Source organism: Montipora foliosa, chromosome 1 (genome assembly GCF_036669935.1).
Source record: "Montipora foliosa isolate CH-2021 chromosome 1, ASM3666993v2, whole genome shotgun sequence".
Lineage (NCBI taxonomy): Eukaryota > Metazoa > Cnidaria > Anthozoa > Scleractinia > Acroporidae > Montipora > Montipora foliosa.
In genome coordinates, this window is record NC_090869.1 from 51,440,571 (window position 1) to 51,455,570 (window position 15,000).

Consider the following 15,000-nt stretch of genomic DNA (forward strand, 5'->3'; position numbering starts at 1 on the left):
TGGAAAAAATGCCCAATTTTCCTGTGAAAGACAAAATTAAAAAGCAAGGTGACACACGCTAACATCAACCCGGTTTCACTGGCGAAAAATGTCTGATTGGTCGAGGCCTTGTCATGTGACTTCAATACCTCAATTTAAACATGGCTGCCATTCAGTGTTTATTAGATCTCCGACGACAGTAAAAAGACTTTTTTTCAGGCCGTAAAACGGACGAATGTTTGACTGCATAGTGCGTTTTTATGCCAGCGAGATTCTCTTTTGAGCCAACAGTGCTACGAGGGAAATTTCTTTAAAAATTTCAAGGCCAACGCGAGTCTCGGTTGCTGTGACAGTGTTCGAGTGGAAATTCGTTTGTGGAGCTTACCAGCTAATGGACTACCATCTTGATTTCAATTCATGCGTTTATCTTTCAAAAAGTGGAACAAAAAAGATACCACTAAATTTCCAAGTGGTTCCTCTTCCAACTAAATAGTTACACGATGTTTCCGCGGGGCCCCGCATCTAACAGAAAATGTTAAGATTTTCGCTTTTTTTTTTCAAAGTTAAGTTGTTAAAATTGTCATTCAAGTGTTCCATAGAGGAAAATTTATTAAGACCGAGGGGAAAATTTAGAAATGTATTTCAGTCCTTCAAAAATAAATTTTAAAGTGAATTTAGCAGTAATAATAACCATGTCATAGCACCTCATATTGGGTACACTAGAAAGGAAACCTTTTAGTTGCAATTATATATTGTTATTGTTCCAAGCAAAATGCAAATTGTTTGCTTCCCTCCAAATTATAGAAATAAACACAGATTAGGTTAACTCTGAATGGCCAAAACAACAACATTCTAAGTTGAGAATTTGATTCAGAAATCCAGCTTACTAGCAGGGAGAATTTTACTGTAACAAAATATTACTTAACTGCTAATAAGGCACTTTCACCACATTGACAACAAAAATACTTAATCAGGAATTGATTTTATCTTCTAGCAATAAAACAGCAGGAGGATATAAAATTAGGTATCTTCAAAGTTTAGAAAACTTGTTGAAGGTGATTCAGTGCCACCCTCCAAAACATTTCACAAATTTCATGCTGGCCTACTAAGTACTTCCAGGACAACAAATTATTATTTAACCTCTCTTTGCGGACTCTGGTTGCAACACAACTGCTTCAATAATTTTAATCCCCTTGCATTAGATTTAACTTGAAAAAAAACCATAACTTTGTATAATTTTCTGTAATAATCATTCAAAGACATTGAGGAAAAGCATACAAAGCTACATTTGAAAGGTGCATAATCCCATGTTGCAGTTTTCTGGATAAGACTTCACAGAAATAACTCCTGTTACCTTTCCATATGTAAAGAGGTCCCATTATTTATGAGTCAATTAGTCAATGAGACACACAGTCAATATTATATATTAGAGATAATTTATTGATTAAGCCTAAGCCCTTGTTTCAGTGATCAGGCCTAAGCAGGGTTAGGTTAAATTTTAGCTTTCATTTTATGGGTTAGGGTAACTGCACTAACTCATTGACTCATGACTCATTGACTCATAAATCATATGTAAAAATACAATGTATTTCAACATTAGATGCAATGAATTTTTAGCAATTGCTGTAAATAATAGCAATCATTCCTACCATTTCAAAGGATGAATAAATTAAAGTTGAATGCAGTAAGTGTCAGAAATTAAAAAAAGGGGTCCAATTTATTTAAGCTGTAATCAATTTTCATCCTTGGTTTAGTCCCTGGATAGTGTTAAACAATGGGTGTGAAGTGAACAAACTACCCCAAGGGGGATTCCCTTGCAAAAATGACAGGGGTTCTTGCTGTTCCTTTTTGGAGAAAATTTTGTGGTTTTGTACTGCTTATGATACTGAGACCAAACAGCTGGCAGAGTTGCTGCAGTCATTTAAGGCTATCAATCTGAAAAAATGAATGGAACTGTAGAACAATTTGGTAAGAGAGCAAATAACTTTTACTTATGAATTATAAAATGCCAGTCATTTGTCAATTTAGAACTGGTTCCTCTAAGGGGTCAGATTTCTTTAGCCTACATCCACAAAACAAGATTCTGTTACCTCTAAGGACCCCTCCTGAGCAAACTGCATCCTCATGTTTGGATTCTCATTGATTTAATGACTTTAATGATATTATGCAAATCTGTTCTTCAATAATACTCAAATACCATAAAAGTATTTTTAACCTAACTTTTGCAAAGTTTTCTCCTTGAGCCACCAGCTTCAACTTTGATACTTTGTTCTAAAAGCCAATGCAGTTGTATAGCAATGGTGGAGGTAATGATTAAACACTTTGTTTTCGTTCAAATGAAGAAAAAGTCAAAGTAATGATGATATTTAATTAACCCTTTCACCCCTAAACCGGCCATACTTGGTATTTTACTCTGTCTAAAGCCAGAGTATTTTGCTCTGTCTAACACCAGACGATTTTACTCGTCAATGGGGAACCCCATGGAGTCAACAGTCTTACAGTACTTCTCAATATAAAGAAAATGAATTCTGTGGACTTGAACATTCCCAAATAGAAATGCCATATATTCCAAATATGGTTGCATGAACTCTTCAAGATTTACCTGCTTCAGGAACTTCAAATCAATGAATATTTTGAATATTTTTCCTGAACTCCTGCAAACTTTGTGCACTTTTTAATGGTTTGCCCTTCAAAAAAGTAACATTCAGAAATAATGCAAATACAACTGAGGCTGTTTTGCATTATCTACAAGACAAGACCACAATATCCTTTATTCAAACACAATCAATATTAAAGCAATAACACATGCTTGTGGGGTCATGTTCTAACTATAATAAAGATACACTACAGGACATAAAAGCTTAAAACTAACTACAGTATGTGACAGACATAGGATATCTACACGTAAGAAATAAGAAAAATAAATCAATTGCTATCCAAAAGATCATATTGCAAATACACCAAAAGGTAATGGTTGATTGACAAGTTCCTTGTGCAAAATGGTAGAGCATGTTTGAAGTCCAGCAGGACCAAGATGAGAAGTTATGATAAAAACTCTAAACATATTTTTTACCAAAATTATTTTACTACCATCAAACCCAATGAGACCTTATGCATGAGACACTGTTTCTAGCTGCAGCTCCAAATCACATAATATATTAATAAATTTTGCCATCTAAGAAAAAACCAAACATGCGGGGTGTAACCAAAAAAAGTCCAAGGCAATAAAGCTTCCTTTCAGCCTTTTCAGGAACAACTATCCACTGTCAACCATACTTGACTCAAAACAGAATTTCCTTGATCCAACAACACATGACAGTCCCCTAAAACCAAAATTACATCATTAATGCTTCCGGAAAACAATAGTCTAAAAAAAAAAAAAAAAAAGACTTCAAAAACAGTCACGAACCTGAATCTATAGATATCTATATACATCTGTACGTACAATTCTGTTCTTCCAAACATTATTTTAACTAACATGGATTTTGATTTTGATTTTAAACTCGAATCAATTGCAAATCCGACCATCACTTGGAAACTACTTGAACGCAAGGATCGTTGAGTTGTGACTGCTAAAAAGTATAATAACTTAGACCTTCACCAGAAAAGGGTAAATGACCTTAAAAGCAGCTATTTAAAATATTTGATACTAGCTAGGGTTACGTTCCCAATGACACAATCACATTCAAAATCAAATTCACATCTGATCGAATCATTGATCATTAATGTAGAGGTGCCGATCGTAAGGTGTAACGCAGAAAAAAATAACCTTCACGTTGGACAATATTGCCATTTCCTTGCCACCTGGTACAAGCCAATTGACACATGAACGGAAACCTTGGGAATCCTCCTTTCTGCACATTACAGTAACTTTTTGTACCCGGTGGCAACAAACTTTCCACATTAAAAATTGCGTAAAAAACTCACCTGTTTCGCAGCTCTTATCCCACGAAATAAAATTTTCCAGGAGCAAACTTTCCGAGGATGCTGGTTGGATTGAACTTTCAAACGTTTTACACAACAAGTACGTTCTCTAAGAATACATTCCACTTGAAACTGGCGTTAAAACTAGCCTTGATCGCTCTAAAAAGAACGGAAACCAACAAGCTACCGATACTCAAACCGCAGCCATTTTTCTGTTCATCTCGGGAGTGTTTTTTTCACGAGAGCCAATGATAGTCCCGGAAACGCATCACGTGTCATATCGCGCGACTCATGCGCAGACATTTTTCGCCAGTGAACAACCCGGTGTGACCAACACATCACTCATGCGCACAACCATTTCAGCCGGTCAATTAGCAACCGTGGACAGCTGTTTCGGCCTTGCTGGGCCTCATTAGCACGGCGTAGCTAACATATCATGCCATGCCATGGAGGAATGCCATGGAGGAATGTTAGTTCGCACTCTGATCCAAATGATATTTGGCAAGAATGGAAAAACCTGTTTGTCAGCTGCATGGACAAACACGCGCCTCTAAAATCAAAAAGAATTCGTAACAAGAGATCTCCGTGGATAACGGATGAATTATTGCTCAGAATGCGCAGAAGAGATGTTCTTAAAAAGAAAGCGATCTCTACAAATGATCATGCCATGTGGCAGCAGTTCAAACGGGCTAGGAACCAAGGTGAATAATGCAACTAAACTTGCTAAAAAACGATATTTTTCTGAAAACTTGGAAACTAGCAAAGGCAATCCACGTAAAACTTGGGATCTTATTAACGAGCTTAGCTCACGGAGTACTTGTAAGTCGTCCAATATTTTGGAAATCCAAGCTAATAATAGATCTATAAATAACGCCGATGATATGGCGGAAGCTTTCAATGTGCACTTCACTAACATTGCGAAGATGCTAGCTCGTGATGTTCCGGTTGGAGAAGTTGACGCTGAATCATTCTTGTCGCCCTCTGATAATTCGTTTTCTCTAAAACCCCCGAGTATCGACATTGTTCTAGACCTGCTGAAAAAAATCGATGAAAAGAAAGCCACTGGCCTTGACAAGATCCCTAGTAAGTCATTAAAACTGGCAGCTAGTATTGCTGCACCCTCACTAACAGACGTATTTACGAAATCAATCCTTACGGGAATCTATCCAACTAAATGGAAATTGGCTAGGGTGACACCGATCTTTAAAAAAGGCTCAAAATCAGACATAAATAACTATCGCCCCATCTCCGTTATCCCAGTAGTCTCGAAAGTGCTTGAAAAACTTGTCTATGACCAACTTTACCATTACCTAAATGATAATAAACTGCTGTCAAGTTGCCAGTCAGGGTTCCGTTCCTTACACAGTACCATTACAGCTTTGCTTGAGGCGACAAATAGCTGGTCTGTTAACATCGACAATGGCTTCCTGAATGGCGTCGTTTTCATTGACCTTAAAAAGGCATTCGACACTATCGACCATGAAATCATTTTACGCAGTATGTCATACTTTGGGGCCGACCAGGAAACTATCACTTGGTTTCAATTGTAGCTAAGCAATCGGACCCAAAGATGTAACGTTAATGGAAGATTGTCAACTCCTCGCACTATTACTTCTGGGGTTCCGCAAGGCAGCATATTAGGTCCCTTGCTATTTTTAATGTACATTAACGATCTTCCTAACTGCCTCCGGGAGGCTTCCCCGAGAATGTTCGCTGACGATACCAATATAACCCTAACTGCAAAAACTTTAACAGAGCTTAAACTAGCATTAACTCCTGAACTCAGTAACCTTAACTGTTGGCTGAGAGCGAACAGGTTGAGTTTAAATGTGGCTAAGACCGAGTTAATGATAATTGGATCTAGGCAGAGATTAAACACTCAATGTGACGAGGTTGATATACGAATTGATGACGAAATGATCAAGGGAGTAGATCGCACTAAATCCCTCGGTCTTACCATTGATGATCGGCTTTCTTGGTCAAATCATGTAGACGAAATATGCAGGAAAGTTTCCTCAGCTATAGGAGCCTTAAAACGAATACGGCACTTTATCTCAGCTAATACTGCGTTTCAAATTTATAACGATTTAATATTACCTCAGTTTGATTATTGCAGTCCTGTCTGGGACTGCTTAAGTGGCCAGTCAAGTGATAAGCTGCAAAAATTACAAAATCGCGCAGCTAGGGTAATTACTAAATTACCCTTTGATACGAGCTCCAACCTCCTTCTCGATAGTCTTAAGTGGGAGAAGCTTTCTCTCCGACGTAAAAAACAGAAAGCACTAATTATGTATAAAACAATTCACGATCTTGCCCGGAATACCTTCAACGCCTTTTCAGTCAACGAGATGCTGAATATAACTTGAGAAACTTAGAAGGTAAACTTACTCTACCCAAGCCAAATACTAATTATTTGAAACGAAGTTTTTGTTATAATGGGGCCTGTTTGTGGAACAATTTGCCCCAATACTTAAGAAATGCTGACTCTATTGGGCAGTTCAAACGCACAATCAAGCAAATATCTGACCTATCGGATTTCCACACGGCAATCATGTAAAACAGTTGTAAAGCGTTTTTTTTTTTTTGTTACTTTTTTTTTAGCTTAACTGATGATTCTCCGTGTTTAAATAAAGTTTACTTACTTACTTACAAGGCTTAAGAGGCCTAAGAACCATTCAGGTCGAGTTCCTTGGTTCCTTGTTTTCCATTGTTCCCAGAATTGATTTTGAAGTACAATTACTGCCAAAAATATTTTATTCTTCCTTGTTCCCATGCAGCTACTTTAATGATCACAAGTAACCTATTTTCCTCTTTTACAGAGTGCTTGTGAAAACAACCCTTGCAAGAACGGTGGAACCTGTCAAACCGGTTTTACAGAGAGGGGATATCGTTGTTTATGTTCATTCTCGTTCATTGGACATGACTGTGAGCTAGGCAAGTCGAGAGTTTTACATTGCAATGACAATGAATTTGCTGGAGCAAAGCAAATGAACGCAATCTTTGCAAGGCGGGGAAAGAACGCCAACAAACAAGCCTCAATAGGACATTTCATACTTGAACGACAGTGATGCGTACGGTGTAACCTGGTATTGATGTTGCCGGTAAAATCCGTTTTTACCTAGCTTAAATTGGTGATCCTCATTTTACCTAGGTTGAATACGTACTAAGATTAATTGGGGGGTTAATAGCTGCTTTAAATATTCAACCTAGGTGAAATTGAATGAGGATCACCAATTTAACCCGGCTAGGTAGAAACGGATTTGACTGACAACATTGATACTTCTCAGTCCACCCACACACTTTCGTAGACACAGCGTGACTGGGCTTTATCGAGTTCTTCATATCAAGCGATTTTTTAGTTAAACTCAAGACACGAAATATTTCGTGCATTTATATACAAGAAAACCAAAGAGGAGTAAAGGTGCGTTCGATTGACCGTATTCCGGAATAGGAATACATGTAATAGAAGTTTTAGATATCTTTTGTTTTTACTGAGATCCACATTAAAATTGTCAAACACCTGCTAAAAAGCTATTTGAAACATATCTTTATTACCATTGTTGCTTCAAAACGCCAGACATACCCGGTTTTAAGTCATCTCTTCACGTACTCTTAATCCGGAATAGCCTGAATCGAACGCACCCCAGTCAAAGGAAGGTCAATGTTAACCAGGCTTTCGGGGAGAAACTTTGACGCAGTGCTGCGGGAACCCACTTTCCACCAATTTGTAGCGGGCTCGATTTCCGAACTCAACGTCATAAGTAGGTTGAGGTTAAGGGTTTTTTCTGGGTACTCCAGTTTTCCCCTGTCATCAAGAGCCAACACTTAACGGATTGGTACACTTCAATTTTAAGTGTAATTTCGGGGCTAATCTCAGTCCTACTTAGCAAACTGGTCCTCGCCAAAATACGGTTGACACAATATAATAAAGTAATTTTTTACCACAATGGCTTGTAATCTCGCAATCTGATTGGCTAATTTGCCGTTGTCGATCATCAAGAGTCTACACAATGCTGGACGTGGCATGATCGAGTCAATTTGTCACGCAATGTAATAGCCAATCAGGAACGCCCATATTGGTAAATAAACCAATCATATTGCTAGAAAGTTATAGACAACGCTTGCTCTTTTTTGGTCACGCTCTGAAATAAACACTTTCTTTAGCGTTGGATATTGTGGTAAAAAACAAATCGAAAGAGGTTCAGCGTTGTCTGTACTCTCATCGACAACGAAATTCGTCATAGCATTGGTCAAAATTTGTTGTGGACTCACTTGACTGCTCCTCGTGAGTTCACAACATTTTGACCACTGTGATGACGAATAGACCGTATTCATAAATGGAGGTCAATTTATAATTCTTTTGTCGAAGTGCAAATTAGCCTACCAAGCCTCGATACCATACAGTGAATTGAAACGATTTCTTGCGCTAAAATGAGGCTTGGTAGGCTAATTTGCACGTGGACAAAAGAATTATAAATGTGACCGCCATTTATGAATACGGTCTATATCGTCGACAAGAGTACAGACAACGCTGAACCACTTTCGATTTGTTAAATTACTATTCTATTTTCCGAGTCAATATGCAATCGATGGGAAATTACCATATTTTTTCTTTAGCACCTTTTCCTCGTTATGAGACAATCGGTTGCTTCCGAGACCAAGAAGACCGGGCCATACCATCATTGGAAGAGCAGGATCCAACGTTGAATGGATCTTATCCAGATAGGCAAAATGCTACCGAAAAATGCTACCAAGCAGCAAAAACACGAAATTTCAGCGTCTTTGCAGTTCAAAATGGAGGATGGTGCGCATCCAGTGCTACAGCGTACAATACCTTTGACAAATACGGCACATCGACAGACTGTGGGTCTGACGGTGAAGGAGGGCCGTGGGCCAATCAGGTATACTATATCACAGGTGAGTGTTAAAATGGAATCCGTTTGGCAACTATAAATGCGAGGACTGCAGGCTAAGATACAAACTATTGGAGCGAACTGTACTCTTTGTGATAGCCTCCAGGTATGGTGACTCGTTGCTGGCGGACATTTTGGGAATGCGTTTGTGAGTTTCGACTAAAGCTCATTTCTCTTCAGTCGAAACTGAACAGTCTGCAATTAATTACAAGTAATGCAGGTCGGCATGCGACTGATCAAACCTGGGGCAAAGTATATTATTTTTGAGATAATCAAAGTATCGAAGGTAATTTTTGCCATTACATTTCTTTCTTTCTAGTAACGCCTGTGACTACTTTTCAATTGCCAACGCCGAAATGGATGGTGAAATCACAGCCAATGTACTAGGTTGAAATTAAAAATTCCTGCCCCTGATTAAAAAAATACAGTCAAATTCAACTCATGCCGTTGAGCGCGCTTTTTAATACAAAACAAATTTGAACCAAATCATACATGAAATTTTCGCCTCAGCGGCAAATTGGCCGAAGCGGAAAATACCATAATACTATTTGTTTGTTCCCCCAAATTTTGAATAAGCGTTGCTTTTGTTTTCTCTTGGGACCATTACCGCGAATGTTAAACAAAAGAGTTTATATTACGCTTTTAAGTACAGTTCTTTTACAATGATATCCAACACTCAGCATTTTTTGTGAAAAAGAGAGACTAAACTGCTGTGTTTTATTGATCGTGAAATTAGGTTATAAAGTCGTTGGATGCTACGGGGATTCCATAACTTCATCATTCTCCTCCTTGGAAAACATGGATTCCATTTTAAATGGCTCTTATACCTCGCGGAAGAATGCCATTGCTAAGTGCGCTGTAGCTACAATGCGAAAGAGCTTCAACATGTTTGCCGTGCAAGATGGAGGACGGTGTGCATCAAGTGCTACAGCATCACTGACGCAGTTTGACATGTATGAAAAATCGGATGTTTGTCTGCCCGACGGCGAAGGCGGATCTTGGGCCAGTCAAGTGTATTCTTTGCAAATATAACACAAATTTACTTATCATATAAGTACTGAGATTTGCTTACAGAAATAAGAGTGAGGAAAAATCGTTTTATTTTAGTCACAGCCGCGAACGATGAAATTTCACTCGTGAAAAATCATCGTTTGCGGCGTCTGATTGCACGAAAGTGATGATTTGAGAAACTATGTCAAACTTGCAAGCTAAGCTTTCCTTTTATTTGCAAGCCTGATATCAGAAAGGTCTGTGGACGCAAGTTCAGTCGGTTGACAATTTCACTGCTGAACAACAGAACAAGGCCACCTTGCAAAAAAAAAAAAGAGATGCTTACAAGTCTTTTTTAGAAACTAAGAATGAAATAAGATATGTTGAAGACATTCCAACAACGAAGTTGAACGAATACTTGTTGCATCGATTTAAGAGACTAAGGCCTTTGGAGGAGAGTAATTTTACGTCCTTTTGGTGAAATCTTGAAAAGAAAATGTTGACGCGCTTTTACGTTTTTGAGTGAATAAACTCATTTCATCGAGTACAAATTTTGAGAGAAGATGTTGAACTTTTAGAACCTTGGAGTGAATAAGACTCACTTCATACTGTCACGTCTCTGTTGTCGTTATTCCTTGAAAGAAATCTCAGGACTTATAAAATAAACAAATAACTTCATGGTTGGTTCGCTTGTACGATTTTTATTCACTCGTCGTGGAGTATCCCAAACTTACTCGTTCGTTTGCGATTCTTCGCAACTTCAAAACCCACTTTCAAAAGCGGTCAGTGTAAAAAGCAGACTGCAGACCGGGGGTAAAATGCAGACTGAGGTTATAATTTAACTGTTGAAAAACCTCAAACCCATTAGAAATGCTAACAGTTAAGCCTAAATATTGTTTTAGGCCTAATTAGGCTTAAGGCCAGCATTTCTCAGGGGTTTGGGCTTTTTCAACAGTTACGTTATAACCTCAGTCTGCATTTTACCCCTGGTCTGCAGTCTGCGTTTTACACTGACCGCTTTCAAAAGTCACCCACATTTAAGAAATCATCACATCACGATGCAAATCTAATTTCTCCGGCAGAAAATCAGACGCCTCAAAGGGTCTATTACTGATATGATTCCCTTTTTAAGAGGTTTTATAGCCGTCCGTGACTTATGCCAAAGAACGAACGACGTTACCGTCCAGTGATATATTTGAGTTTCTTGAAATGGTTTGTGAAGCACGATCATGAAAAATTTCATATGTAAGCTGCTTAAGTTAAAAACGTCGCTTTTATCAGATGTTATGGAAAATATAGATTTAAAGGACTCCTACAGACTGACTAGAGGGAACACCTGTTTTTTAACTTTGCAAAGCAGATTTCGGTAACCTGCACTAACGTCGTCAACATGATTCCGTTCGTCGAACACAGAAGGTACCCAGCACTGACGGTAATTAAAATTCTAGATCTGCAATTTTTTGTGGCAAATACTGTGATTGGAATCAAATTCGAGATACTTATACGTGGGTTTACTATTAAAACAGTTGGGGAAAAGACAAACGTCTATAATGAAAATGGGATTGTATGACCTTTTGTAAAAAAGGTTAGTATTTGAGTAAAATATAAAGCAAAAAAGTTTATATTTTTTAAGACCTGATAATAATATTCTTACATATCTTGTGCACTGATCTGTAAAATTAGTTTACCTTTATCAACCGCTCCACCGGGGAAGGGGGGAGGGACTTTGCATATGAAGGGGGGATGCTTGTCGGAAATTCTGAATGAAACCCCTAAAGAAGACCAATCTGGGCTTCACTCAAAATTTTTTGACCCCTAAAAGAGACCATATTTTTAACATATGAAATATATTTTTATATTTCTTCGCGTGAACTCTAACTGAGACCTTCACGGCTACGTATGGGCTTAGTATGATGGTGTTTTCCAAAGAACACCCGAAGTGAGGCCAAAATCCGGAATTTACACTCTTAAGCGAGACGAATATCATCCCCACCCCTTTCGTATTCGAGTTCGGTTGGGGACCCGAAACACAACACGTATTCTTTTTAAACAAATACTGCCAACTTTAATATTTCAAGCCGTTACCAGACTGGTTGGACGATACAACCACTACAGCTCAAAACTTTTCTATAAGGTAACTGATATTTCAAGCTTAAATGAGGAGGTTGAATCGTGTCCTACATTTGATTTATATCGAAATTAGTCTTCATGAAAAACGTGAAATTTCTTCTTAATACTTTTTGCAGTAGACTGAAAGAAAAGTCGTATTTTTAAATAGCCGCGAACGTCCAGGCTTGAGGCGAAGAGTCTTGGAAGAACAAGTTCCAGGAAAATACAAGATATATGATTGTCTGCTAGCTACATCAAGCACCGCAAGGAGATTGGAAAGATACAACAGAGTAAGAGTTTAAGGAATCAAGTCTCACAATTACTAGAACACCTTTTTGCATGAAAAGACGAAGGTATGCCTTTCGGGGGGAAAAGACTGGTTAAAAGACTTAGTGTATCCTTTGTTTCTTTGTTTGTTTTTTCTCGAATTCATTTCTTATTTGGTTCTAGATTTATTCCTTATTCTGGTGACTTCAACGGATAAGGGAAAGAAGCCTCCAAGCCTAACATGCATTCACGCTGAACTAATCAAATTCAAATTCATCACTGCGCACATGATATTCACAGTAGATCTTGATCCTTAAGATCCAAATTACTCTGGAAGTTGCTGATGAGCGCTACATGACGCATCTTCAATTTGTCTATCGAGCTACGGTAGCGCAGACACTCTGGCCCCAGTTGTTAGAGCGAGGATCATGGAATCGCTATCCATTGGATAATTCAATTGGTTTCGCTAGTGTTTATCCCTAGGATAGTGATTTATCTGGTGGATACCGTCATCCACATTTTAAATACCTGAAGCCTGATAAATTGTGTTTTTTGGCGTTCAGCACCCTTTTTTATTAGGTCATTTTCGGCTTCGTTAGTTGCGAAGTAAGCGCAGTTTACCGATTAGTGTCAGGAATCCTTCAGATAATACAAAGTTTTAGCCAAATATAAAAGCGGAGCTCCCGTGTTATTTATTCTTACATTAAGTTAACCTGGCTTGAGCCTGCGATTTAATAAAAAAAAAAATCAGTACCTGGTCAGCGGTGTACTTTAAAAAAAAACAACAGCTGAACTTGAGCCAGCTATATAGGCCCTACTCTCGGGGGAGAAAAGTCCTGGAAGCGAGTTTGATTTGATGAGTGTTTATTTTCGGGTTATTTTTTGGGTTGTACTATGGGCCGTGTTGGTGGAACAAATCGACAAAGTTGATCAATTACCCAAAGTGAGACCAATAAGCCGATTTTTCACTTTACGCCACTCGGGTCCCGGATGTAGCTTGGTATGAATATTAGGAGAGGTGCAATTTCCAGTAAAACACTCCTGTCTATATAATAAACGGTTGTAACAACAGGCTTAAAAAGCAACTTTTAGACCAAAAGTTGCTTTTTAGTTTTGGTCCAAAGTTGGATCCCTTCGCCCTCATGAATCCAATGACAGTTTTTATTTTCCGCATTCAAGAAAATTCCTAATGAATTTCTTTGTTTTGTAAGCTGTGGAAACACTGATACTGCGTATTTGCTCTTTCAGACTCTAAAAAGTTTTAGAAAAGCATCAATTGAAATATTGGTTGTCTGACAAAGTGAGTTGAAATGATCCAAGTATGGGCTATATAAGCCTAAACTAATGTACAAGAAAAAGCAGTGTGTTACAAAGTGAGAGCGTAACAAGGCCCCCTGGAATGGGGGAAAAGGTACGGAAAAGGAAATCCATCACCTATTATGATGATGTGTTTCAAAGGTTTACTAAACAGCATTTCAGTCTATAGGCATAGATCTAACCTTTTCACAGAAACACTAACGGCTTTCAGGTGTACCACCGTCTTAAGACAAACTTCTCCAAGAAATCCGAGAGGTAACCGACATCAAGCTAATAGACCTCATGAAATCCACGAGTTTTGTAAGTCTGCCAGAATTAGAAATGAAAGTAGTCATTTTATGACATCATGAGATGAAAACAAGTTTAGCACAAAAACGAGGCTGCGCCTCGTGCTAGCCAAGAAAATCCTTCCCACATGGGAGAGAAAGAGTTCAACAACTCTTATACTGATAAGGCTCTCTGCATAAAGAGCGTTTTAGAGCTCCCTCATACGTGTGGACTGGTGAGGGTGGGCCTCTGCACAGACTCTCAAGACCTCACAAGACCTTGCAACCAGAATTCCCTTCCCCTAAGTTTAGTCTCCTATTGAACTTCAAACCAATGTGTTGTATAAAATCCCCTGAGCCTATTGTTCCTGGAGCTCCATTGATGAGACTGGAAGGGGTTTTTCAAAGAGGGAAAAGGAACACATTCGAAATATAAACAGCTGTAAAACTGGCTCTAATATTGCACCTCACGCTTGGCGTGAGTCTATTGAGTCACCTCACGCTTGGTCTATTGACTTCAACGTAACAATGCAAGAGTGATTGACAAAGGAAACTTCCGAATTCGAAAAACTTTGGAATCTTGGCACACCGCTAACACTAATGAAGCAGACAATAACTCCAAGCCTTTGCCAAAACAATATTCCATTTCTTTAGATTAGCGCATTTTTTCCCTTTTACCGTTTTTAATATTTTTTCACACTTCCATTTCGTATATATTCCCATCTCGCGCATTTACATCTTAGTTTTTAAAGGCTTTAATCTGCTGGAAGTTCTTAACCAGAGAAGGCTTTTTTACATGAATATGTTTCCAACACCTGGTTACTCTTCTGTTTTTAATATGACGTAAATTACAAGATATCAAGCGATGATACTCACGATAAATAATCAACACTTGCGATCTACATTTGACAACAATGAAATGACAACGATTTAAATCTAAGTAAAAGAAAAAACATACTATAAATTTAAAGTACAGGGAATTTTCGTGACACCCCCGTGGTGTGTAAGTCCCAAATAGACTGGCCGAGCCGGGCGTTAACCCGTTCCTCCACAGACATATTCTTATGTTTTCTGAGTTTACAAAAATAAAACCGGAAGTGAGAACTTGAAATACTGAACACATTGAGAATGAAAATGCAAGGTCGCAAAACACTCGGCGACTTTCTATGGCGAACTGGAGGGCTTAGCTGGTAGCCCCCTGGAGTTCTTTGCGACCATCTTAATACCTCTAGAAC

At 38.4% G+C, this 15,000-nt stretch overlaps 1 protein-coding gene and 1 long non-coding RNA gene across 2 annotated transcripts in view; one reads left to right on the plus strand and one right to left on the minus strand.

Moving 5' to 3' along the window:
- Positions 1–15,000, plus strand: part of LOC137970952 (uncharacterized) — a 29,378-nt gene that overhangs the window by 3,701 nt on the left and 10,677 nt on the right. The window contains exons 3-5 of the mRNA XM_068817631.1: positions 6,723–6,837; positions 8,521–8,820; positions 9,553–9,843. Coding sequence (XP_068673732.1) covers positions 6,723–6,837; positions 8,521–8,820; positions 9,553–9,843 — 706 coding nt within the window. The remainder of the gene's footprint in view (positions 1–6,722; positions 6,838–8,520; positions 8,821–9,552; positions 9,844–15,000) is intronic.
- LOC137978870 (uncharacterized) lies at positions 2,733–4,203 on the minus strand. The gene is made up of 2 exons (XR_011118227.1): positions 3,907–4,203; positions 2,733–3,302 (listed from the first exon to the last, which is right to left on the minus strand). It is a non-coding gene; the product is annotated as an uncharacterized lncRNA (long non-coding RNA).